The sequence below is a fragment of the Mus pahari genome, chromosome 2, assembly GCF_900095145.1.
Source record: "Mus pahari chromosome 2, PAHARI_EIJ_v1.1, whole genome shotgun sequence".
In the NCBI taxonomy this organism is placed as follows: Eukaryota; Metazoa; Chordata; class Mammalia; order Rodentia; family Muridae; genus Mus; species Mus pahari.
The window spans coordinates 54664215-54690153 of NC_034591.1; the positions used below are offsets into that span (position 1 = coordinate 54664215).

The 25939-nt window shown below is 48.3% G+C and overlaps 1 protein-coding gene across 1 annotated transcript in view; it reads right to left on the reverse strand.

Annotated features, from left to right (window-relative positions):
- Positions 1 to 425: 425 nt before the first annotated feature.
- Positions 426 to 25939, reverse strand: part of Slc13a4 (solute carrier family 13 member 4) — a 40933-nt gene continuing 15419 nt past the window's right edge. The window contains exons 3-16 of the mRNA XM_029535196.1: positions 21561 to 21697; positions 19506 to 19678; positions 19056 to 19110; positions 16684 to 16723; positions 15696 to 15776; positions 12537 to 12724; positions 11640 to 11759; positions 10476 to 10577; positions 8684 to 8785; positions 7884 to 7981; positions 7169 to 7287; positions 4015 to 4176; positions 2800 to 2937; positions 426 to 1499 (exon numbers count right to left, since the gene is read on the reverse strand). Coding sequence (XP_029391056.1) covers positions 1362 to 1499; positions 2800 to 2937; positions 4015 to 4176; positions 7169 to 7287; positions 7884 to 7981; positions 8684 to 8785; positions 10476 to 10577; positions 11640 to 11759; positions 12537 to 12724; positions 15696 to 15776; positions 16684 to 16723; positions 19056 to 19110; positions 19506 to 19678; positions 21561 to 21697 — 1653 coding nt within the window. The 3' untranslated portion in view covers positions 426 to 1361. The remainder of the gene's footprint in view (positions 1500 to 2799; positions 2938 to 4014; positions 4177 to 7168; positions 7288 to 7883; positions 7982 to 8683; positions 8786 to 10475; positions 10578 to 11639; positions 11760 to 12536; positions 12725 to 15695; positions 15777 to 16683; positions 16724 to 19055; positions 19111 to 19505; positions 19679 to 21560; positions 21698 to 25939) is intronic.

The window sequence follows — 25939 nt, forward strand, 5'->3', positions numbered from 1 at the left end:
TGGCTGTGCTAATTAGTAACGCAGAAGTAGTCATATTCCTGGTTAAACCTGGCTGATCACATTCTGTGGAGCATGGAAGCGTTGACTGGCATACAAGGAACTTTACAACTCAGACTCCTGGTAGGCCAAAGATTTGATTTAACGGATAAATTGTCACAAGAAGACTATATGCCTGGTATAAAACTTATATACAGAATAGGAATGGAAACAGTTACAACAATGGAGTGACGGCAGAGGTCTCCCCTTTTCTAAGATACATTTAGCCAGCAACTGATAGTGAAATCAGAAGCACAGGATGACAGCAGACAGGATGGAGATTGGCATCTTGCTACCCATTTTTCTCCAAAGGGAAAAATGACGTAGTCCTCCGGAGGAAGGAGGAGACCTCACTCTGCAGTATTCATCAAAGACATTTATTGAGCAGTTAGAGTTTAGTACACTGTAAAGGACCCAAGGCACATCTTCCCCTCAACGGGCTCGCGGATGCATAGGAAGGACTGGCAAGACCTTTGGGTACCACTTAGAACTTGGCTTTCTCAGAAACAAGCTAGTTATTAAATGGAGAAGTAAGTGTAATATCAGTAATACTGTGGTCTTCATTTTTTTAGTTTTGGTCTTCCTAATAAGACAGGTATGAACCTTTCTCCTCTTACCACACTCGAGAGGCGGTCGCATCTCCTGTTAGTGACAGTGCATAGAGAAGCTGGTCTCAGGGTGGTCAGTTGGTTTGTTTCCATCTCTTGCCTTTGGCGGAATCAGGCCAGCCTCTTTCTGAAGGAGGATATTATTTCTTTACAGGAATTTGGGTGCTGAGGGGGGACCACTGAAGAGAGACTTAAGACAGATAAGACTGACGAAAGTACAGATTGCCACAGGGTGGGGTGGGGGACCCCTAGGTCTTAGGATCCGAGGTTACCTTTTCTAGAGATAGGACAGAAATGCTTGAGAACATAAGTAAGGCTTTCTCCCAGAAGAGAGGTCGCAGGTCTCATGCTCTGCACTGGCAGAGTGCTCTGGTTATCTCTGATTCCTAGGAAGGGACGACAGGTAACTCAAAACCTAGTGAGGCCGGTCAGTTTGTGAGGCGTCCCCTCAGGGCACCGAGGCTTGCAGTGTTTTCTGGTCTTCAAAAAAGTGTTAGAGATCCGGACACAGGAAGAGAGAGCAGCTGTAGGCTTTCTTGAGAGTTGGTGGTAAAGAAAGCAGGCAGGCTGGGAGGGAGACACAGCCAGCATGCCTGGTGGCGGGTGGAGGGATCTGGTGGCAGGAATAGCCTGCACGTGGGTCTGGGGTAGGTGCCCCTGGTGGTTTTCCTTGCCCATGGCTCCGCTCTGGCTGTGCTTGGTAACTGTCCGTTCCTGTTAGGTCTGATCAGTGATGTTGCTGACCTTAGCCCAGGCTGGGAAAGCATCCAAGTGGAAGAGGCTAACTCCCCAAGTATTGATGGCCACCATCACTATCACCAGACCGATGACATTGACTCCGAGACCGGCTTTCACCTGCAGGACACAAGCCATTCTGTGGTCATTCTGAGGCCACAGCATCCAGACTGTTTCTAAGTGACAGGCCTGGCCTTAGCCTTGTCCCTATGTGGTTCTGAATCCCCCCCAATGGCTTCCAGGACTCTCTTCTACCTCATCAAGTCATACCCATGGGGGAAGGACTGGAAAGGCAGGGAGGCAATGCGGGATGGGAAAGACTGATTTTGCTTCTCGCCTGCAGCACTCATCATAAAGTAGAAGAAGCCTAGGAGGTCTGTGAGCTACTTGGGAAGCCAGCTTCGAGGAATGTCGTCACGCATCCAACAACATCCTGAGGAAATACATTAAACTCAAGGAGATCTCCTAAGCAGGAACTTAGAGCCTCCTAGGTGCTCATGTACATTAAGAATGCAAGCCATCCCCCTGCCCCTGCAAGGAATAGCTAAGGGATACAGAGTACCTTGGAATTACTTAGGGAAATAGCTGCCACTGATCATCCCCCCCCCCCAAGAGCTACACAGGGGAAGTGGGAGGCAGGAGAGCTGAGGCAAAACAGTGTGAGCAGATGAAGGGTTATGCAGTAAGAGTGGGAGAAGAAAGGCCATGGCCTCCCGCCCTGAAGTTGGCCCAATGATGAGCAGTTTTGATGGTGGAAAAGGTCTCCAAAAACTTCCTTGGCTTGTGTGGCTGCTGAGGAAAATAGTTTTACCTCAGCAAGGGGTGATTGGACCCCACTTCAGACCGTTGGGCCTCAGTGGTTTGTATTAGTTTAATCTCTCCTAGACCTGCGGTCAGCTTTGAGGATTAGGTTGAGCCGTGATTATAGGCTGCGCGGTGGAAAGTGGGCGTGTCCAACACTAAGAGGCAGCCTCAGAGCCATCATCTCCCCAGAGCCCGCTGGAAACCGGAATTTGGAGTGCAGGCATGTTAGTTGTGTTCTTGCTTCAGGGCTTCCCTGCTTGGGTGAGAACTGAACAGAAGGCTCCTGCTCTAACAAGATCCCTTCTCCCCACCCCCACCCCGGGTTCATACAGTACTTCGTTGTGAGTTAATCAGCACTTGTCCAGGGAAGGTTTTTGCCCTGGGTAGCTTTATCTCTGTGCCTGCGTTCTTCCCGATGAGAGGAGAGCCCATTGCTATTCCTGGAGCTTCCAGGCCAACCAAGAACCTTTTGACCAGAGTCATTTTTTTTCCACACGCCAGAGAGTGTGCTGAGAGCCTGCTATGAAATAAGAGGCTCCAGGAAAAACCCACACAGAGAGACCATCCCTGCCCTCACAGAATGGGCCCCCCCCCGCAGAGGGCACCCGTAGCTCACCATGTCTTTGATCTGACAGTGCCCGTAGCTGAAGACGATGGCGTTGGGGGGGTTGCCCACAGGCAGCATCACAGCGAAGGAGATTGACATGGTAACGGGGACCAGGGTGTACAATGGATTGATGTGCAGCGTTTCAGACTAGAGGAGAGAATCCACAGCGGCATTAACTTTGAGAATAGGTAGGCATTTCCTGTGCGTGAATGTGATGGCTTGGGGTTGGTCCCCTGTCCTCTGGCGCACACAGTGCTTTTGGCAGCCCACAAGGGCTAAAACTCTGAGGCAGTTCCAAGGATGGATGTTTGAGCTTTGAGGAGGAGGGGGCATCATAATGAAGTGGTTCTTGAAGTTTTAACTCTTTAGCTGAGACATCCCTTCTTTAAAAAGTAAAATAAAATTTCATGAATAAGTGGCTCTAGTTGAAGCAAGAATCCTTCATCCCTTGGGTAGAGATCTGAGGGACTCACCCAGCCCCAGAAGATAGTTTAATTGTTCTCTTTGGGATTTGAACCCATGGCTTTCAATATTGCAGTGTTTTAAGACAAGATCTTGAAGGGCATGGAGGAAGTAGAGGCAGGTGTATCTCTGAGTCCAAGCCCAAGCTGGTATGCCTAGAGAATCCCAGGACAGTCAGGGCTATGTGGAGAAACCCTGTCTTGAAAAGCCAAAAAAAAAAAAAAAAAGTCTCAAATGCCGACATGCAAGGTGACAGAGGAGGCAGATAGGGACATCTGAACTGAGAGATGTGAGCTGGTATTTTCAAGAGCAGGAAGGATTATTCTGTAGGAGATTGGTATGGGCCTTCATGTCCTATGTTTCCAGGGGCAGCACCAAGTGTGTTCCTTACTCTGGGGGCTTTGTCAACAGGCTAAGATCTGGCTTATTTTGCTCATTACTGACTAGTCTGAGGCCATGGAATCAGGCCGATGTTTGGAGTTGGTGACTGTTGTATATTTGTTTTCCTGAGATGGCTTCATTATGCAGCCCAGGCTACCCACAGATAAATTAATTCTGCTTTCTCATGTTGAGAAGTATTTCTAAACCCTTGACATAATTTTATTTTACTAATCGCCATCTGAGGACAATTCACCGTTTAAACTTCGGGCGGAACACCAACCACTGAAAGGGGCTCACAATGAGAGAGGAATAGCTACAGAAACCGTTTCCTAGACGAAGCTTGGGGCCCTGCCTGGCCATCTGCCAGTCTTATCCACTCACCAGGGTACAAAGGATGGGCAGGAAGATGGTGATGGTGGCTGGATTGCTGACAAACTCCGTGACAATGGACACCAGGACACATGCCAGCAGGGTGATAGCCCATGGTGGGAGGCTGCTCAGGGACAGCATCTGGTGCCCGATCCACGTGGAGAGGCCAGAGCTCTGTGGGAGGAGGTGGTACAGTGAGAAGGAGGGAGTCAAAGCCGGTTCCAGAGGGCATCCGTGTGCAGAGTGGTCAGGAATGCCTAGCTGGGGGTGGGGGTGGGGTGAGGCAGGTGGGGCACCAGGCCTCAGTTGCCCTGTCTGAGCCCGTGCTGAGTTTATGATTAGATCAGCTTTAGTAGCGCAGAAATGTCTTGAGATTGTATAACATTCTATCTTTGGGTTTCCTGCTCATGGACGTTAGAGCCACCCACCTTGGCCACATGATCTTCCTAGGGCATCACCGGAAGGCTTTACCAGGCACTTTGAACTTGAGTGTGACTCTCATCCCCCCCCCCCCCCCCCCCTAAACCCCCCCCCCCCTCCCCCCCCCCCCCCGATCTGACAACCCCATGCTCTGCAGCCCCGGCACGGTGGTGAGGGTTATCCCTAGTCTCCTAACTTTATGTAATGCCTCTCCCATGGCATCGGATTTCCGTACAGATATATCCTAGGTCACGTATGCACTTTTCATCTTTCTCTTCTCTGTGGCTGACATGTTCGGACTCTTCATAGAGTATCCTAGAGACTGCAAAGGCAATAAAGAAACGGAGAGTGTGCAGAAAGCAAGGTAGGATGTTCCACAGTTTCAAGCTTAAAGACCACTGCACAGTGGGGCCGCAAGCTCTTGTTGCTGAAGTCATCGAGAGCTCACGGACTTCCGGGGACTCTCACCACATCAAGGCAAGCTCACAGACAAGTGGTGACCAGAGAGGCCTTCAGAATTCTCTGCTCTAGCTGAGGTGCAGGGAGAACTCGGGGAGAGGCATACACATTACGTGGAGACGGCGTCGGTTAATTGAATAGCTCTTTGCCGGCTTCAGCAGTCCTCACTGTTCCTTCTTACAACCCATGATTACACCACGAGACTGACACAAAGGCAGGTCAGGAAGGGCCACCGGATGAGTTAGAAATGGTGCACTTTTGGAAACAATGGAGATTTATTTATGATGCTATCCAAATGGTATTTATCGCTAGAGTAAAATAATCTAATGATAATTACTTTTCCAACAGAAATCTTCGATACTAAAATTTTAAATAAATTAATAAATTATGGTGCCAAGTTAGACAAAGCACAACAAATGGAGACTTAACTTTGCTTTTAAAAATATTTGGTGTGGTGGGATTTTCCTTACCAGTGTCAAAACTCTGAGGTAGCTTTCGACTCAGTAGAAATGACGCAGATTTCACCTGACTTGCTCTAGAATTAAAACTAGCCAAGTCAGGGACTAAAGAGATGGCTCAGCGGTTAAGAGCACTGGCTGCTCTTCCACAGGTCCTGAGTTCAGTTCCCAGCAACCACATGGTGGCTCACAACCATCTGTGATGGGATCCGATGCCCTCTTCTGGTGTGTCTGAAGACAGCTACAGTGTGTTCATATACATAAAATAAAAAAATAAATCTTAAAAAAAAAAAAAAAGCCAAAAACTAGTTGAGTCAAAAGGTTTCATAGAAACAGAACTGAACTGTGGTGTCCAAAAAAAAAAAAAAAAGAAAAAGTAGGCTCAGGCCAAACTTATAACTGAGATTCAATATGAATCAATATTAAACTCTGAACATAGAGTTAGAAAGGTTGACAGCATAGATACAGGGGATGCTGAAGGCATAGAGATGTAATCGTGGCTACTGATGCAAAGAATAAGAGTCACACGTGATTGCAGTTTCAATGTTAGTTCTGACATGCGTGCCAAGGAAACCTCGTAAAAACTCCTATGCAGCTGCAGTTGGATCATCAGAGGCAGAGGAGGGCGACCTAACATAACTCATCCAGTGGACTGACCACCCCTGGACCATATTTAAATACAGCTGAGGTCAGCTGTAGTGAGGTCAGGAAGTGTAACCTCTGAGAATGGCTAAAGAAGCTCAGGAGTTTTAGTTGGGAAAAAAAATTCAATAGCACCTATTTAATACTTTAATAATTATTACCTAGAATTCCCAAAAACAGAGCCAGAACCAACAGTGATGACAGACAGAGAATAAATAAAACTTGTCTGGAAATGAGTAACGATTCTTGTGTGGGGAGTTCCCCATCACTATCCTGGAGGGAACAGTCAGTGGGGAGGAAGGCGGGCTTCAGGGTCCCCCGAGGTTCCTTCCCCATGTAGGAGTCTGGTTGGCTGCTGCTGGTGACATAGGAATGCACAAAGGCACACCAGGCTGGCGCTGGAGAGAAGGCGCAACTGTTAAGAACACTTGTTCTAGCAGAGGGCCTGGGTCCAGTTCCCAACACCCACACGGTAGATCACAGCCATCCCTAACTCCAACTTCAGGGGATCTAACGCCTTCTGAACTCTGCAGGCACCAGGGACACACACATATATACACACAGGCAAAACACGTATACACATACATTTTAAAATTTAAAATGCACCAAGTTTGGAGCAGTTTAGTGCATGTAAACACAATGGTGGGAGAAGCATCCTGAACCTCAGTCTGATTCGTTCACAGGATTCATCACAGAGGGCTGACGGCAGAGGCCCCTCTGTCATTTCCCACAAGCCTCACTGAAAAGATTCCAGGCTGAGCCATCCCATCCAGCGGTTCAAGCCACCCTCTATCAATGTCAGCTGAGAGGCTCTGAGAGGCTCGGTCTAGGCATATAGATGGACAGAGGGACAACCTACTGCATTGTCATTTGGGGTCCCAGCGAGCCCTTACAACCTACCTCCTGTCAGTACTGTGAGACCCCAGAAAGGAGATGCCTATAAACCCCCAAATTCCTTCTGCTTGTGACAGCGTGGGCCCTGCAAAGGAGGTATCAGTGTCTGTGTGCGGTGACCGGTGACACTAGCTGAGATGGCCAGGGAACAAACAGCACCTGTCCTGCTGTGTGGCCTTGGTGACCATTAGGCTCTTCCTCAGTAACTTCTACTCTGCCCTTCAGGGTTGTGATGGACTTCTGTAGGAAGCTTCTGGACCAATAATTGACCAAGAAGAGAACCAACTAGTTACCTTGCTGCCAGAAGCCAGGGCGTAGCCTCCTCCCACCAGAATGACGATCTCCCAGGGCATAGTTTTCTGGAAGTCCTTCCACGTGATGATGGGCTCTATCCCCTTGGAGGTGTCCTGGCCTGTTCCCGCATCACAGATAGAAAGAGGTGGAGTCAGAGAAGTCCCTTGAGCAGTGGTTCCCAACCTTCCTAACGCTGTGACCCCTTGAAGCAGTTCCTCATGATGTTGTGCTGGTCTCCAACCATAAAATTAGATTTCTTGCTACTTTATAACTGTAATTTCGCTACCGTTATGAATCATAATGCAAATATACAATATGAAGATGGTCTTAGGCAAGCCCCATGAAAGGGTCATTTGACCCCCAAAGGGGTTGAGATCATTTGAACCCCCCCTCCTCATCCCCACTCAATAGGGTCAAGATGCACAGTTGAGCAGCACTGCCCCTAGAGGCATGATTTGTAACTGGTAAATCGCAGGGCTTGGGAGCTAGCTCGACTATTTGGGTTGAGGCTGAAGGGCCTTGGAAAGTGTCTTTTGAAAATTCCGACTTGGTAGTCTTTGACTGAAGCCCCTCTGCCCAACTTTGTCCCTGGGCATCAGCTCCTCTGCCATCAGCCCTCTATGAAGAAAAGAATCCTGTCAATGAACCAGAGTGAGTTCAGGATGCTCCCCCGCTCCATCTTGCTCACAAGCACAAAATGTTCATGGGTCTCACCATCACTCTTTTTCCCAAAGCAGGGCTTCTTCGCTGGAATGAGGAAAAGCAGGAAGCCAAGGAACACAGAGACGGTGGCGTCAGTGCGGTAACCTTTCCTAGCAAAGAGATGGCAGCAGGAAGAGAGCTGGGAACCCCGAGAGCCACACAGTCTCAGGAAAGGTTGTGGGGACACAGCACCTCTACCCACAACACAACAGCAGTGACGGCAATCTGACTTTTGCCAGTTGTTGGGCCACGCTATGGCAGACTCGTGGGCAGGATTACCGTCTGGAGACAGCCTCCCTAAAGGGAGTCTTAGTGTAAAATTGCCAGGTCCTTGAGTTCTGGGAATGATCAGAATTACTTAGAGAATAGCAGAATATGGGTTTCTCTCCTGTGGGCCACGCACCCAATGTTGATGCTGGGTGAGCTTATGAATCCACAGTGGGGAGTGGGGAAACCTATGTGTACCTTGCGTGGTAGCTTCTTCCTCCGCAGGCCTCGGACCCGAGGTCACAGTCTCAGTAGAGCTAGTACTTTATAGGGTTACCCCCTTCCTGCTCTTAGCATCCTAGGATTAGGTAAGGCTCCAAGTGCGTATGTAAGATGACTAAGGTCACATACTGGTAAACGGCAGCCCCTGGTTCCAACCCCAGACAGGGACTCCCAACACTGTGTTCTCTCCTGGCCTTATCCATACTGCCACTTCCCTAGAAAGAATAGATTTTTCAGGGGCAAAATGCTTCCTAGGTTTGTGCAACCTGTGGTTATAGTTTGAGGAGCGAGGGTGGGCTTCGGGAGGAGACAGTATCACTTACTTTTCAAAGAAAGAGTCCCAGCCGGGGACAAAGCCGGGCTCCCGGGTAAACCACAGCACTGTCATCAGGATGAAGAAAAAGGCGGTCACCATTTCAGGGTAGCTGTCAAAGGTAGCAGAAAGATCCACTCAGGGACTGGGAACTTAAGAGCTTTTTCACGTGGCTTCTGGAAGCTCCTATTCAGACTGCCACTGACATAAAACACAGTCGCTCCTTAAGCACTAGAATGGCTGGCAGCGAATTAGGAAAGAACTCACAGGATGTTAGAGACAACAGAACCCTGGAGAAATGTAGGTGGGGTGGAGAAATCACTTTAGCAGCATGAATACATCAGCTTAATCTTAGCCTCTCCAGAGAGTGCCAGACAGTGAGCACCTTCGGAATCTGCCCATGGGATCACTGACTGCTGCCAACCAATGTTTTCAACAATTTGCCATATATCTTGTTTGGGTTGTTCCCATCACCTGAGACAATCACTGTCAATGTACAGTGAGTTGTTACCTATGAAAAATGGGAATAGCCATGTTGACGCTTATCCAATGAGAGTCCATGACAATGAACAGATTTTGGTGTAATTGTTAAAATGAGATCTAACCAGTGATAGTCATGTTGCCACAGCAGAATCAATAACATGGGGATATAATCAGAGCAGAAGGTTAAGTGAAAATAGACAGGATCTACAACTATGTTCAGTATGAACCTTATAAAAATATATGCATTATATATATGTATATATATGTATATATATGTACATGTATATATATGAATACACATATATACATACATTTATAATATGCACATCCTGTGGTACTGAGGCTTGAACCCAGGGCTTTGTGCATTCCCAGCAAGTACTCTATCACTAAATTAACATCCTTGTCACTCTTTGACTTTAATTGATATAGTCTAAGTTGCCCAATATGGTCTTGAGCTTACCCTCCTGCCTCAGCCTTTGGAGTTAATTAGGATCATAAGCCCAGTTTAATCACATAATTTTACACACACACACACACACACACACACACACACACACACATACACACACCCCAGCACATGCACACGCAATACATGCATTCCCAGGGAGGATGCTAACAATTAACATTAGGACATAATTTTACCATTTTACTTTTTCCTTATATTTTCCTATATTTTATAGATGCCATGGACATTTATTCATTATAAATTAAATTAATGGTTTAAGAAATAAAATTTCTCTCTCTCTCTCTCTCTCTCTCTCTCTCTCTCTCTCTCTCTCTCTCTCAGTTCTGTATAGGGAGCACTCAGAGAGAGGAGACAGAGACAGGGCGCTAGATAGGAGGTGTTCTGGGCACTGTGGGTCTACCGATGAGAGCACCTGAGGTTGTCAGTAACATCTTGGTTCTCATGTCTTTAAGTCTGCATTTGATGTTGTCGAATGCTCTAAATATAACACCAAGGCCCCCAGCTCCCTGGGAGTGATGGCTGGATCTGTGGCTCCCCTGGGAAACACAGGAGTCTTGGCTTTGTAAGGAACCTAGCACACCCTGTGGGTGGCTGTGCTTGCTTTCTGTCGATTTTTCTCCAGCCACCCTTGTAGATGCTCCAACCATACCTTGGACTCTGGAGACAGAAGTGGTGGGGGGGGGAGGTCACTGGAACCTGGGCCAGCATGGCTCTGACATTAAACAGCACCTTCTGAATGCTCAGATTCAGAGCTCTGGAAAGTTCTGTCAGTGTGGGGGACTCTAGGCACAAGGCTGCTGTCTCCCTTCCCTGTCCCACTGGGTCGGGGGAAGGGGAACCGTGTAGCTCTTACCTAATGTCTCCCAGCTTTTCATATTCCTCCCGGATCCTCTTCTCTGACAGCTCCTCCCTCCTGGTCTTCTTCTTCTTGCTCAGAGAGCAGGTCTCTTTGAAGCTAAGAAGGGAGAGCAAGCCACAAAGTAAAACATGCTCCTAAGGTCACATACACACTTCTCTCTTGCTGGGATCAATTTGTCCCCCTCCCCTGCACAGTGCCCCTCCTCCTTCTGTCTGCACAGCTTCTGTCTGCCTAGTTATCCAGCCCCTCTTGGACCTCCCCCTGGCCTTTGGTCATATCCATTTGGACGTGGCTTGGGTGTCTCAGTATGCAGTTATGTGTGGCAGGTATGCGACTGGGTATTTCTGCCTTGTCGCTTCCACACAACAGTCTTGTACATGAGTGGAGTCAGAGTGTTGAAGGATGTGTGTGCATATGTATGTGTACATGTATGCACACACTCATTTGTCTAGAGACAAGGCTTGCCTGGGGTAAAAAGTAGAAGCGGTTTATATATTACAATATTGGCCTGTGTGTGCAGCCATCATTGGTTTGGCAATAAGCAGAGTAAAAAGAAAACATCCCTTGGCCAACAGAGTGATGGGTTCCCTAGGCAACTGACTAGCACAGCAGCATATGCATTTCCCCCTTTGGCATTTGAGGTTGATCAAATTTAGAGTAGACTGATGGTTATTAAGAAAAGGCTTACTACGCAGTTTAATATTAGAAATAATTTCTCAAGGGTCATATCCACCTTATCATTTTGGGAGATATGAGCATGTTCCATACAGTCTGCTAAGCAGAAGCCACCACTGTCTATCTATAGAATTAAACCTGGGTCAGTTTTACTTAGAATCATGTTTCTAAGAGCACTCTGGGTTACTCTGTATGATTTGAGGGCAATGAAGCTACACCAGACACTCTCCGGGCTCTCTAGAAATCAGACAGGTCCGTTAGCCAAGTGGTTAGAATTAAGAACACCTCATCGTGCACAGAGAGAAGTGCAGAGTTCATGAAATAGTCAAGTCTCCAGGAGAGACCACATCCAGCTCCCAGTTGTGTCCCCTGCACTCCCAGAGCACACAGACTATTCATTGGTTCTGGGCATGCCCACTTTGAGCAGAGCCTTCCCACTTTGGGAGAAGCCTGGTGCTTTGCCAGCAGGGCCCTGGTACTCACTTGCAGCCCAGGAAGAGCCAGTGCATCCAGAACCAGCTGACCACCAGCATGATGAGCGAGATGGGGAAGCTGAAGAGGAACCAGGTTCCGAAGTTCACCACCTCTGCCGCCGGGTACTGGCTGGAGGGTAAAGACCGGGTGAGGAGCAAGGAACAGCTGATATTTCCACGTGGTGTTTGGGGGAGGGGATAGCCAAGAACGCCTTCAGAAGACATGCGGCAGGACCAAGGGCAGAGGAAACTACGTTATTTGGGACTATGCAGGCTCAACTGTACAGACGCACCTCTGCTGCTGCTCCTCCTCCTCCTCTTCCTCTTCCCCTTCATTCTCCTCACTGGCACTCCCTCCAAAGGCCACAGAGAGCTCCCTTTCTAACTCCCCCTCCTGCTACCCCGCCCCCACCATTCCACTGGGCTTTCCAGTTTCTATCCAGAATGAGTTTTCAAAGCTATAGCTCTGACCTCCTCACCCCTTACTTCAAATTCCTTAAATGTGTCTTACGGCCTTTCTTTCTGGTGCCGTCCAAGCTCTCTGTGGGCCTTGCCAGCCCTCTGTCACCTGTCCCTCTCCCTCCCTGGTCCCCATGTGCCCTGCCATTTCCTTTAAGTGCCCCATTCTGGAGCCTCAGACCACTCTCACTCCAGTAGGTACTTTGGAAAGCTTCTATCTAGTTTACCCCGCCTGACCACCCAGGCGGCCCCATCGACGCCTCCTCTTTGGAGAGGAATCTTTGTGGATGGATAAGCTCTCTGAGCAGAACCCTGTGCTTGGCTTACTTCCTCCACTAGAGCCTCTCTGCACTGGCTCCTGCCATGTCCCTAGCACCCAGGCCCGTTCTGGCCCGGCCACCAATAGAGGGTGCTCACTTGGTACTTGAAGACGGAGTGAATTACTTACTTGTTGAAGTGCTCTAAGAAAATGAGGCTGGTGGAGGTGCCTATGATGGTGGTCAGGCCACCAATGGTGGCCGCATAGGATATGCTTAGAGAGAGGCACTTGCAGATCATTTGGTCATGGTGGGATCTGTACTTCTTCTTGTTCAGTTCTTGGTTCTTGGAGCTGGGGGTCGGGACTCCTGATTTTTCCTGCCAAGAGAAAATCAGTGAATCCCCCAGTCAGCTTGGGCTGCCCGGCACATGAAGTCAGAGGGGCAGGACACACGCTGGTTCAGTGGACAGATATTGAACTTCAGCATCAGATGGATAAACCCCCATTCCTCCTGTGCTAACTAAGCCTGCTTCTGAGCTTCAGTTTCTTTAGCAACATCATATATCCTCAGCCACATAGATGTACGGGACAAAGAAACTAATATGCACAAGACACTTGGATGGCTTCCTGGCCTTCTTTGAGAATGGTGTGTCGTTGGGCTGTAAACCCAGGTTACAGGTTAAGCGCACTGACTTTTCCAGACGACCTCGCTTCAGCTCACAGCACACATATCAGGTGGCTCACAACCACCAGTAACTCCAGTTTCAGGAGATCTGATGCCCTCTTCTGACGCCGTGGGCAATAAACATGCATGTGATCTACATATATAAATGTAGACACTCATGTATACATATAAAAATAAATACATTGTTTAGATATGATAAGCTATTATGAGTTTTTTTCTTCTTTGGAGAGGGGTCTGAAGGAACGCCAATTAGCTTCAAAGTTACCAAGTAGCCGAGGATAACCTTGGGCATGTCATTCCTTCCTTCTGCCTCCCAAGTGTTAGGATTGCAGGTATCTGTCACTACTCCTGGCTTGTTAGGATTTTTGTATTACTGATGTTATTAATATGGACAGCATTGCTTCTTTCTCACATGAACGCTAGTAACACTCCATGTTGCTTTTAAGTAAACAGAAAGATGCTTATTTGAGTTTTTAAATGTTTATTATTCACTTAATGTGTTGGTTTATTTATTTAATGTGTGTGTGTGTGTGTGTGTGTGTGTGTGTATACCTTGTGTATCAGTCCTCCCAGGAGACCAGGAGAGGATGTTCAATCCCCTAGAGTTGTTATATTCAGTTGTGAGGCACCCTGTGGGTGTTGTGAATCGAACCCAAGACCTCTGTAAGAGCAGCAAGTGCTTCTCACTGCTGAGCCATCTCTCCAGCCCCCAGATAGTTATTTTTATACATAAGTACATTGTCACTGTCTTCAAACACACCAGAAGAGGGCATCAGATCTAATTATGGGTGGTTGTGAGCCACCATATGGTTGCTGGGATTTGAATTCAGGACCTTTGGAAGAGCAGTCAGTGTTCTTACCCACTGAGCCATAGTTATTTTTATATGGAGGTGGAACGGCAGTCTCCCTGGGGAAAAGGATTCGAATTAGGCTTGGGATGGGGCTGTTTCTCAGTGGCAGAGCACTTGCCTAACATGTGCAGGGCCTTGGGGTTGCTATCTGGCACTGCCGAAAGCAAAGCTAAACATCCCTTCAGTTACAGAAGAGCCTGGCTTTCATGAGGAGTAGGTGGTACACAGGATCCCTCCCTTCCCACCTCATTCTTTTCTCTTTCTTGTGTGTTGGCCTCCATTTTCCCCTTTTGCACATAAGCCTTGGCCTTGGCATGGTCTTCTCAGTCTTGCTGTGTTGCTTGCTCAGTCAGCTCGTTGCCTCAATGAATGGACTAAAGAAGAAGGTCTCCCACCCCATCCCACCCAAGCTGACCTCCCTCACTCCTTCACTAATTCTTTTCATTTTTAAACTGGTGCTCCCCCACACCCTCATAGTCTCAATTAGTCCAGCATGGTCTCAGAATCACTATGTAGCTAAGTCTGGCCTTAAATTCCTTGTTGCCATCACTTTCCAAGTGCTGGGACTCTCCAGGCCGGCACCACCATGCCAGATTTGGACAAACCTGGTGCAAATGTCAGCAGGCCAGGTCATAAGAACACTGATGGGAGAAGAAGTCAGCTTGCCAGGTCTCTCATGGTCCTTAACTATGGACATCTTCCTTTGAGGGCCAAAGTAAGACTTGGGCACTTGTAACCACTGAAAGATTCCCTGTCTGCTCAAGCTGGAGAGAACACTTAGATTTCCAGGATTCCCCTGATCTTTTGTTCTAGTGACATTTATCCTGAACCTGAACTCATGATCCAAATGCAGCTTTCCACTGGCTTCTGTTTTGTAGCTGGGAGTCTGCCAGCTTGGCTTTAGGCACGTGTGTTCAAGGGGAAGGCATAGGAGTCTAGATGCCATACTTGCCAGCTTTCCACTGCTAGCTCCTAGTTTCGTCCCTCTACCTCGATTGCAAGGATGAAGCTGCAAATAACTACCTCATTGAGCCAGGACTGTGGAGAAAGTGCTTAGCGCTATGGTTGGTGCAATGCTCATGGGATAAACATCCCATAAGTGGTGACATTTATTAATGGTGATAGTGAAGGACGTGGGACAGCTGAGACCAAGGGCCCCAGGTGACTGGAGCCTCTTCGGAACAGCCTCAACATCCACTGTATTTCTGCATTTTTTTTTGTTTGTGTGTTTTTTGTTGCTGTTGTTGTTTTTAGTGATACAGCAAGAGGAAAAGATTTGTTCGTTCATAAAAGCAAGCGTGCGCATAATCTCAGGACATTAAAGTGTCGGCAGTGGGGAGTGGTAAGATGGCTCGGTGAGTAGGCACTTATCTCATGACCTGGCAACCTGAGTTGAATCCCTGGGACCCACACGGTGGGAGGGGAGAACTGATTACTGAAAGGTGTCCTCTGACCCCCACATGGGTACCTGCACACTCCTGTGAACACACACACACACACACACACACACACACACACACGCACACGCACACACAATGTAATTTAAAAATATTTATAGTGCCATTGAAATGCCTTCAGAGAATTACTTGACCTTCAGATCTACCACCCTAAGCATTTCCAGTTGAAAAAACCTGTGGCCCAGGAACTAGCACGTCTTGGCTCTTGGTGATATTTAGTGTGCCTGCACTCTATCTTTCTGTGGCACACACATCAGACGTAGATGCTAACGACAGCTCACTAGCCAGAGGCCTTGACAACGCCAGGGCCAGAACCTTTAGGAAGCATAAGACATTTCACATAGGGTTCGGTTACCTGGGATGGCTGCTGCTTCTGTTGCTGCTGCTGTTTTGCTGTTTTGATGGATTTGGTGACCATGGGCACACCATTCAGATTCTGATGGGACAAAAGCCATCACTGTTAGAGGGTGTGGTCCAAGTACTTGGAGAGGTACCACTTAATTGTCCCAGGGCTACCCTAGGGCTTGCTACTATGACACTCAGAGGCCTTGTATGACATTCCCGAGAGCACCCTGTATAGGGTCAGGCTCCATCTTTACAGCTTCCTGCCAGCCAGGGGAAGAAGCTCTGGAACCTGGGGACCATCAGTTTGTCCTTATAGGTAAGACTAGCCTTCTGGGAGTTGGTGAAGATGAAGAACTCTATTACTTTTTAAGAACACAAAATGTTACAAATAATCTACCACAATGAAATCCAGCTCTAGGGGATCCAAAACCTTCTTCTAAACTTTGCAGGCCTCTGTACTTATGAACATACACACATATGCACAGACATACATACACATGAGTAAAAATAAAATCTTAAAAACCCACATAGTTTAATTGGCCACTTATACTTCTTGTGAAAAGATGTAAACCCTTTAGGGAGACAGGGTGGGACTTAGCCACAGCATACAGGTAAACCTTCCTCTCTTAAATAATAATACTTTACAAATGGAATTCCCAGAGAGAAGAATAAAAATCCCAAGCCTAAACATGCGACTCTTAAAATTGAGATGTCTGAATTTTGGTTTCCATAAAAACAGTTAATTTATATTTTACTTATTTAAATTATATTGTCTTCTTTAGCTACCCAGGACTCAGAGCTGGGGTTCAGAACCACCACGCCCTTGGCAGAGCCCCAACAGCTCTTCTTATGTCCAGCCTGGGTGAACACCTCTCCACTGTCAATTCACCAAGGTTGCTGGCCTGTAGGGAAAGCTGCCAGGCATCTTGGTGCATGAGTTGTTACGAGGGAGTTCCAGGAGATCTCAAAGCCCCGGGTGGGGGAAACCGACATCATACCTTGTTCTGCATCAGAGAAGTGAAGTCTGCAGCCGACGTGCTGAAAACAAGCAAAAGAAACAGGGAAACCAGGGTGAATCGTGCTTGGTGAGAGGGATGCTCTTCCTCGTGTGGGGTGTTTGGTATAAGGAACTTAATCTTACACTCAAGCCGTCTAGCCCACAAAGAGAATCAGTTTTTCCCTAGTCTTCCCCGACTCCCGCGACGCGAGACCAGGGTCTTGCTTCCTCCCAAGGACAGGGTGGCAGCTTCATTTAAAGTGACGCCAATATTCCTAATAATTAGCAAACGTAGAGGGCTGACTGGGGGAAGGCTTTACAGTAGACTTCATTCCTAGGACAAACCTCATAACAGACCCAGACCACCATCTCTTTACATCATCATGGGATATCGAAAGTGGGTGCACAGGGGTCTCCCACTGTCTCATTGGAGAACCTGTGCCCTGATGCTGTCCTTACCTCCTGACTCAAGAAAGCCACTGCCTAGAAACAGAAATATGGGACATGCTTATCTGAGGTAACAGCAGCAGGAGGGACAGACAAGGGACACAACAAGATGGGGAAGAATTTTGGGTCAGTGACTGCACCTCAGAGAGGGGGCAGTCAGATGTACGCACTGAATCTTTCCTACATCTGAGGCTTCCTCAGTCTTTTCCTTGGAGGAAGAGGGGACTGAATCAGAGTCACCGACATACTGAGATTTCAGTAGCTGTATACGATCCATCTCAGTTACACGGACTATGGGCCTAGCAGCCAAAGGCAGATGACACACCGAGCAATCACACACAGGACAGAAGGCCCTGTAATCATCAGCATGTCCAGGCTGCGTCAGTGGGAGCTGAAGGAGGGTTCCAGGAAAGGATTCTTTGGAGAATGTGCTGTCATGTTTTGCTTCCTTCCTAGTCTGGCTGAAGAGGGGAAGCTAGGACCGCTTCAGAAGGCAGAGCAAGTACTGGTCACACGGAAGACGACTAAATACGCGGCTCCCATCAGCACAGCGGAATCCGAGAAGTCTAGGTATAGGTGAGCTTTTGTTCTAGACTTGTGTCACTTACAGGGTGTATCCAGAAAGGCCAGAGAGGCCAGAGAGGAGAGTGACTGTGGTTGTAGGAGCAGCCTTTGCTTCCTGTTCTCTACAGAGCACCATCTCCTCAGGGAGTGGACACCCGGGAGAAAGTAGGACTGGAGCCATTGCCAAAGCACTGCCCGGAAAACAGTGACCACAGGAAACAAAGAGGGCTAGACCATCAGAACCCTGGGAAGGACAGAGATGCATGGCCGTCCAAGAGCCAACAGCCATCAGGCCTGGGTGGCAAAGAGGTCACCTGTGAACCCTGAAGCAGGGTGCTCACAAGTGACAGAGCTAGGGCCTGGGTCTCAGACAGGAGTCTACCCTTTGGTCTTTTCTGTACCCTATGTCGACCCCAACCCTGGAGACTGCAGAAGCAGCAGAGTGAGGGAACAGTAGGCAAGGGACAGGAGGAGCTGGGGCAGGGGACAGCGAAAGATCAGTTCCTACCCCCACCAACTCTCATCTCTTCTTCTGTAGGCTTGGGTCCAGAGGGAACAGCTGTGGGCCCACAGAAAGGGGAGAAGCTTTGGAAACAGTAGAGTTTTGATACGGACCTGGGCTAGCCTGTTGGGGATCTGAAAGTGAGATCACTGTGCCTCTATGAAGGGGCCAGACAAGCTGTGGCATCTGCTTGAGATACCAAGAAAGGCAGAGGGCAGCAAGAACGGGGTGACCATGGAAGACAGTAGAAAGATGAAGAAGATGTTTCTGGCTGGGTCATCTCTCTGTTTGCCCCTCTGAGTCTGTCCTTCTCTGTGTCTGTCCAGCTCTATAGGTTGAGTTCATTCGGTATGAACTCTCCATTCTTTTTGTATTTAAATGGGCAAATTATAAAGAATCATTGTGAAATACAACTTTTAAATGGGTTGTATTCACCATGGAATACCCTTAAAGACTATGTATGTATGTATGTATGTACTCTGGAAAGAAGTCAGCTGTTGATGGACCCCACAGCATATGAATGTTCAATACCATGTTTCTCCTTTCCTAGCTTCACCTTTCTAGAGCATCAAATAGCCTGTCAACAACTGTCCCCCAGTATTCTAACCGCATCAGTGCAGATGTAGTTGGACTTAGCAGCCATAGGGAGGCTCCTCCATCTACTTGGATTTAATGTGGGTCTTTGTATTCCTCCTTATTCCCAAGTGTTCTGGAATTAGGATCTTGAGAGGTAGATCCTATGGACAGAGACAAGATGGCGAGCTTTGCACATGCATCTAAAGGAGATGCATTTGGTCATATCTTTCCTGTCCTCCCAACGGGCCCAGGAGGCTGTCTGGGAAAAGGATGGTCATACTCACTCTTCGTTGACAAAGATGAGTTCCATGGACGTCTGTCTGTTGCTTACGTCAAGCCCTAAAGTGGTAAAGAAACACAGGAAGTGAAAACTCAGGCTGGAGTGGATCCTGTATGTGGAAGGCCAGGGGCTGAGGGCAGGGACAGAGGTATGATGCCTTCTCCCCTCCTCTCTGCTCTGAAGGCATAGTGGGGCTGTAGATGCAAGCCGACCCCAGAGTTTTGTAATAATGCTTGAGAACTTGGGACAAAGAGAAGGGGCGGAGGATGCCTGTGAGCAAAGTAGGAAGGAAGAATGGAAACATGCTAAGGGTAGCTTGGGTTGTGACAGCTGGCATGGCTAAGAGGCTCTAGTGAAGATGGGCACCAGGTTGGGCAGCGGCACAAATGGAGACTGGCAGGGAATTCGGGGTTGGGGGAGAGGGTTGAGGGGAGGAGCAAAGGGGAGTTGGTACCCATTAGCTCAGCCTCCTCAGTGCCGGAGTTGCTGCCCGCCAGCTGTTCTTCCTCGGCGCTGATGAGCTCCTGCAGCACCGCCTCCACAATGGGCATCACCATGGCGGTGGTGGAGGTGTTGGAGAGCCACATGGACAACATGGTGGTGCAGCACATGAAGCACAGCAGTAGCCTGGAGGGCAGGGACAGTTGGGCAGAGCGTTATCCTGCTGAATTACGACCCCGATGAGCCCCCAGGTGCCATTCAGTTCCAAACTCCCAGAGCTTGGTGCGGGAGGCGGGGGGAACCCTTTATTTCAGCATTGGTCCAGCAAATGATTCCCACGCGGTGGCTAGTGACTTTGGCCAGGAAAAAAGCTTTTAAAGAAGGAAGGGATAGCTCTGATAGAAAGGATTCAGGGTAGGGACTCAGCGGTTGCTCCCTTCTCTCCGTGTGGACATTAGGTGGAGCTCTGTGGTGTGTCTCTTAGGCATAAGGGATCCTTTTCCCTCCCCCTGCAGTCAGCAAGTCCAGGGCACCCCATGCTCTGTGCAAGTCAGCACAGTTATTTGGGAGCAAACAGTTCTGGCACTTAGTTCTCCCACGACTTGTCCCAGTGCCAGCTAGCTGCAAGGATGGCCGCAAAGCCACAGTAGTCTCCCCTGTCCCTGCATGTGTGTGTGTGTCTCCAGCTGGTCTCCGAAAGCGTCAAGCTTGGAGGAGCACAGAACGAAAATAACCTTCAAATGATTTCCTTTTGACTTTGAAGCACTGTGCAAATTGTGCCTGTGCAGACCTGGGGCGTGCTGCCTAGGAGAGGTGGAGGCAAAGATGACTTGTTTATACTTCAGATGACTTTGCACAGTCTGGGGACAGCACATGTGTGGATTGTGCCCAAGCAGGGCTGAGTCCTGGCAGTGTTTTGTTTGAGTTGACAGCAACATAGCTCTCATGTTTGGCACACCCACTGACAGTGCGCCATGATAGCGAGCCATGCCGGCACGAACTTGCTGGGTAGTGTGGTAAATAGGGAAGAAGGCAAACCCAGACAGGTGGACATTCTTGTTGCTAGGATAAAGTTTTCCAGAGCTATGCAGGGGCTGGAGATGTGGCTCAGGGCTTGAGTGCTTGCTTAGGGCAAGGATGAGCGTTTGCTTCGTTCATTCTCTCCACCCCTCCCCCAGTACCACAAGGGAAACAAAACAAAAAAACAGAACAGAGACAAAGGAGCCACAAGGTCCCGCTATGTTGGAAGGAATGCCCCTGTATGCCTTGGAAGCAGAGTGAGCAGATGGTGGCTGGGCCTGGGTGGATTAAGCAGTAGTTAGCAAGGCACTGTTTCGCAACCTGGGAGGCAGGGGCATGCTTCAGAGTTCCAACATCTTCTGAAAGAAGACTAATGCTGAAAACAGTGCTACATTGTTTCTAGTCTGCCCTTCCAGCTGATGTGGCAGCTTACTTAGGATGGGTAAGACTAGGAGTGGAGAAAGGGAAGAGAAACAAAGGAGATTGGGTACAGTGGAAGCAAGGCTCACACAGAACTGTCCACCCTGACGCCCTCACCAATGCTGTGAGGATGAGGATGCCCCCTTGCTGGGCCTCTTGATGGCCGAGTGGAAGGAGAAAGAGGGAACATGTGAGGCATGGGTCTGTGGTCTGAAGCACTCCCCCACCCCACCCCCACCCTCAGCAACTCGAGTGGATGGGAAGAGATGTTCATGGCTTCTTAAATGACAATGGAAAAGCCACCCAATTCTTTGACCTATGTGCATTCTAACCCACAGGCAAAAAAAATTGAGAAACCGTTTCTGTTTGGTCCATTTTGTGCTTTCTCACAAGACCCTCAGGTGTTGCAAACCTGCTGTCTGTGCGGTCCAGGTTGTCAAGAGAATTCCTTAGATTCAGGTGATAGTAACATCAGGGCAACCGTTCAGATCTGTATTCTGTGGTTATCGGGATCACTCCTAGTTATCGGGATCTCTCTCACAGGTGCGGGAGGTGGGAGCCCATCATCCTGGTGTCACCTCCCACCTAGCAGAGGAGCCACTGCCCCAGGACCCCACACGTGACTCACATGCCAGGCTTGGCTCCCGCCATCAAGACCATGCGCAGGGCGATGCGCTTGTGTAAATTCCACTTCTCCACAGCTGCCGCCACGCAGATGACGCCCACCAACAGCAGCGTGGTGTTCTTGAAATACTCAGCTGCCACCTGTAGGGGGGTCAGGAAGGCCAGTCACCAGCTGGGCAGAGGCCATGGGCAGGTCAGTGTGTTCTCAGAGGCAGAGGCTGGTAAAGCAGAAGCCGGGGAGGGGAGGCTTATTCAACTAACTGGGTATTTCCTATCTCCTTTAGCTCTAACATCAGACCCAGGGTCTCTCCCATGGTGGGCAAGCATTCTACTACTAGCTAGAATAGTGGTTATTTTAAAATACCAACTCCGCTAGGCAGTGGTGGTGCACGCCTTTAACCTCAGCACTTGGGATAGAGAGGCAGGTGGATCTTTGACTTGGAGGCCAGCCTGGTCTACGGAATGAGTTCCAGGATACCCGGTGCTATGCAGAGAAACCCTGTCTCAAAAACTAAGAACTAGACTTACTGCCACACTCAGTGGGATAGAATTCTTGAAGGTACTTTTACAATTTTTCCTCCCCCCCCCCCGCCTTTTCACTCAAATGAGAAAGAACCAATACATTAATAAAGAAAGAGTAAAATTATTTTTTTTTTATCCTTCACTTTGGTTAGCCCTCCCTTCTCACCCACATTGTCTCTCCTGTACATCCAGCCCCATCTCTGTTGGATCCTTCCGTTCCCAGAATCCCTTTCCTCACCACCTATGTTCTGCTATGTTCTCACTCGGAACATTCTGTCTTCGTCTCTGGCTGTGCATTCGGAACGGACTTCAAAGCCAAGTTCAGGCCCGGTGACCTCCAGAACACCTTCCTTTGCTTCTAAACTCTGAGTGTTCCCTGGGGACACTATTAATTCCTTGCACTGTAGAGCACTCAGGGCTAGTCTGGGATTGTGGCTTTAGTCAATTCCATACACCATGGAGTGCTCAGGGCAAGGCTGAGGTCAGGGGTGTGCAGTAGTTGGCTGAGGTTTTTATATCCACCTCTTCAGTCTTTTAGTAAAACCTTTGGATTGCCAACATGTTATTGGAATAACATGCAAAAGTAGATGCTCAATAAATAATAGTCACATAGATGGAGGATCTATGACAAAAAAATGAGGAGGTGAACTTTTAACTAAAAATGTCTTTTAAGGTGACAAAACAAGAACAGTTTTAATGGCAGGAAAAATAATTGAGCCGTAAAGGACATTTAAGTATAGTAAAAATATGTGGGAGTCAACAATGTCTATATAACTACACTAAGAGTTATCTTTTGGTTATTGAATGTAAAAAAGTTGAGGGGCTAGGAAGATGCCATGCTGGATAAAAACGTATGTGCCAGCCGGCCTGAAGACACGAGTTTGGATTCCATGAACCCACGTTAAAAGCTAGACTTGGTAGCATGCATCTGCAATCCCAGTGCTCCTGTGGGAGAGACGGAAGGAAGAGACAGGGTCGTCTGGAAGCTCCTGGGTCAGCTACACTGTCACACTGTGGCAGAAACAAGAGAGACCCTACCTTAAACGAGGTGGAAAGCAAGAGCTATTTCCTTAAAACTGTCCCCTGACCTCCACCCCTACACTGTGGCACATACATATCTGCAGTCACACATATACACGCATACGCGTGCACACGCACACTTGAGTGCACACCCCCCCCCCCAAGTACAGCTACTCACTGATTAGAGAGTGAAGCGAGGCACAGCGGGAGATGTAAGGGAACGTGGTTCCCATCTGTCATCATGGGAAGTGTAATCTAGTCATGACCAGAACTAATGCAAGAGCATGTCAGGATATGGTGGTTAATGCCAAGGGGTAACTGAGCTGAAAGGCAGGGGAGTCTGATGCTGGACGGGAGGGACCTGGTAAAAGTGAAGTGACGAAGAAGTAGAGAAGGAGTCTGTTGATTTTCATGATAGGTTCTCTGTTATCACTCGGTTTTAAACTTTGTTCAAATAACCCAACACAGTCACAGCAAAGGCACCTGCTTCATAGCTCTTCTTTCTTTTTTGTCCCATGAAAATTTTATAGGCTCGAATTGCTATGATCTGTGCCTGTAGCCATTTTCTAGCAGCAGAGACCCGTGCTTCTGGTTGACCTAGCTCTTGTCCCAAGCTTACCTCTCAGCTGATCATGGTCACTAATGCTCCCAGAAGCATAGAAGGTCTTCTACTCTGAGTAGCTTGAGTCCTTTCTGGGAAGGACACTCCCTTAGGAGGAGTGAGCATAGCTGGATGCTTGCAGGCTCTGCTGTGGGGATCTAATTCCTTTCTAGTTTCTTTCTTAGACCTCTGAGTTAGCTCGGGGATCATGATTGTATTTTCCTTTGCCTGCCAAGAGGGAACCCCATAGCAGACACGAGACAGAGGAATTGTAGGACGCAGTCCCTCTATCACACAATGACCTCACTCTCTGCTGCTGAAGAGTTGATAAGACCATATTTTTTTTTTTCCCTGGGAGGCTGGTGACAACAGTGTGTTCTCTGTTTCTTTGGCATGTGACATCCCATAGCACCAGTTTGTCTGTGATGTCCTTGAGAAGGCTCAGTGAGTGCTACACAGAGGTAAGACTACTTTCTTGGGTCCCACCCTAAGTAAGAAGAGGAACTTCAGGCAGACTAGAGCACCTTCACACCAGGCGCTTCGCAGTTTGCATTTGTGCTCTCCTCCAAGTTCTGTGCCAGTTCTCCTGGACGTATACTGGCTGTATTTAATTCTAAGATGGGCAAACTCAAAGAGTTTGAGGAACGTGTCTTAGGTCACAGTGCAAGGGCAGAGGCAGGGTATCCAAGCACAGATGAAGCTAAAAACTATGAGGTAGGATGCTGTATAAGGTGGATCAACTGGAAGCCAGTTGGGAGCAGACCAGCCAGTGTCCAGAAAGCACTGGCCAGCACACATTTCCAACCCTTATCTTCACAGTCCTGGCACTGGCTGTAGCTACTGAGGCCTGGTGCCAATCAAAGACTCAGCTCCTGTGTGTTATTAGCTTTGTTTGTGCTGTTTTCCCATTGTTTGATGGGTTTAAATCAATTCAAGTGCTCTCCCCGAAGTCTTGTATCTGAGCCAGGGGCCCTGGATATAGGCTGTGCATTCAAAGGTAACATCCTAAAGTAAAAAGAGTGAGACTTCCAGAGCCAGCCACCCTAGGAAGATCGTGCATCCCTCCTCAGCTTTATTTTTCTCATATAAATGAAAAGCAGGGCTATGCAAATTCCTACCTTGTAATGTTGTTGCCAAGATTAAAAGCCAGTTTTGCAAACCTAGTTAGCATGGTCTGCCGCATCCACAAGCAGGATTTCTAGTGCCTCTTCTTGTTCCTTGGTACTTGCTCAAAGCCTGACCTAGTCTGGGGTGATCAGCAGCACACTGAGCAGGCTCATGCACAGAGCAAAGCCACAGGGCTGCTCTTCACAATGGTCAATGAAAACCCTGTTCAGGGGTGGGATCTACAACCTTTCCAGTGCACTGACTTCTCTTCCACAATAAGATTTGCTTATTTAGAACTCCTCCAGGGAATCTCCAAGTCTCCAGATTCCTGAGGATTATCTTAACCATTTTCTAAAGTGTGCTGTAGTGACAGTTTTGGAATTTTGGCGTCTGAAAAATACAGAAATATTATATGTTTTCGTTTAAATCCCAGGTGTGGAGTATGGGGCTGCTTCAGACTGTCCACAGCAGCTGACTGTGATTTGCCTGGTGCTCTAGCAGAGGTGTGGCTTTCCCAGCTGCAGATAATTTCTGCAATTGTGTGACATTTGGAATTCTGGGGACTTTTCAAAGGGATATAAATACTAGGGCCCGAAGAAGCAGTGTGGGTTGTTGGCTGTTGTTGATTGTTGTTGGTTTCAGTTTGTTAAGTGGTGTGCTCAAATAAAAATCAAGAAGAAGGAAGAGGAGGAGGAAGAAGTGGAGGAAGAAGAAGAGGAGGAGGAGGAGGAGGAGAAGGAGAAGGAGGAGGAGGGAGGGGAGGAGGAGAAAGAGGAGGAGAAGGAAGAGGAAGAAGAGGAGGAGGAGAAGGAGTTATATATCCTGATGGAGAAGATCAAAGTTGCCCCAAGGAACACAGCACCTCTAATCAGTAGGAAGTAGTCTAACATTATCCCCTCTCCAACCCCTGACTTAATTCAGGGATCTCTTTCCTTTCCTATCTATATTCTTCCTTTCTCTCTTATCTGATGTTATGGGATTGGAGGGGTAGAGAAGGGTGGATGAAAGAAGAACCCACAGTGGAGCAAGCGCTGGCTACAGAGCACTACCTGCTTCCTGGCTTCCTGCTCACTAGAGCTCTTGCCTTCTCCCAGCCTCTTTCCAACGTGCACAGCTCTCCTGGGTCCTATTCC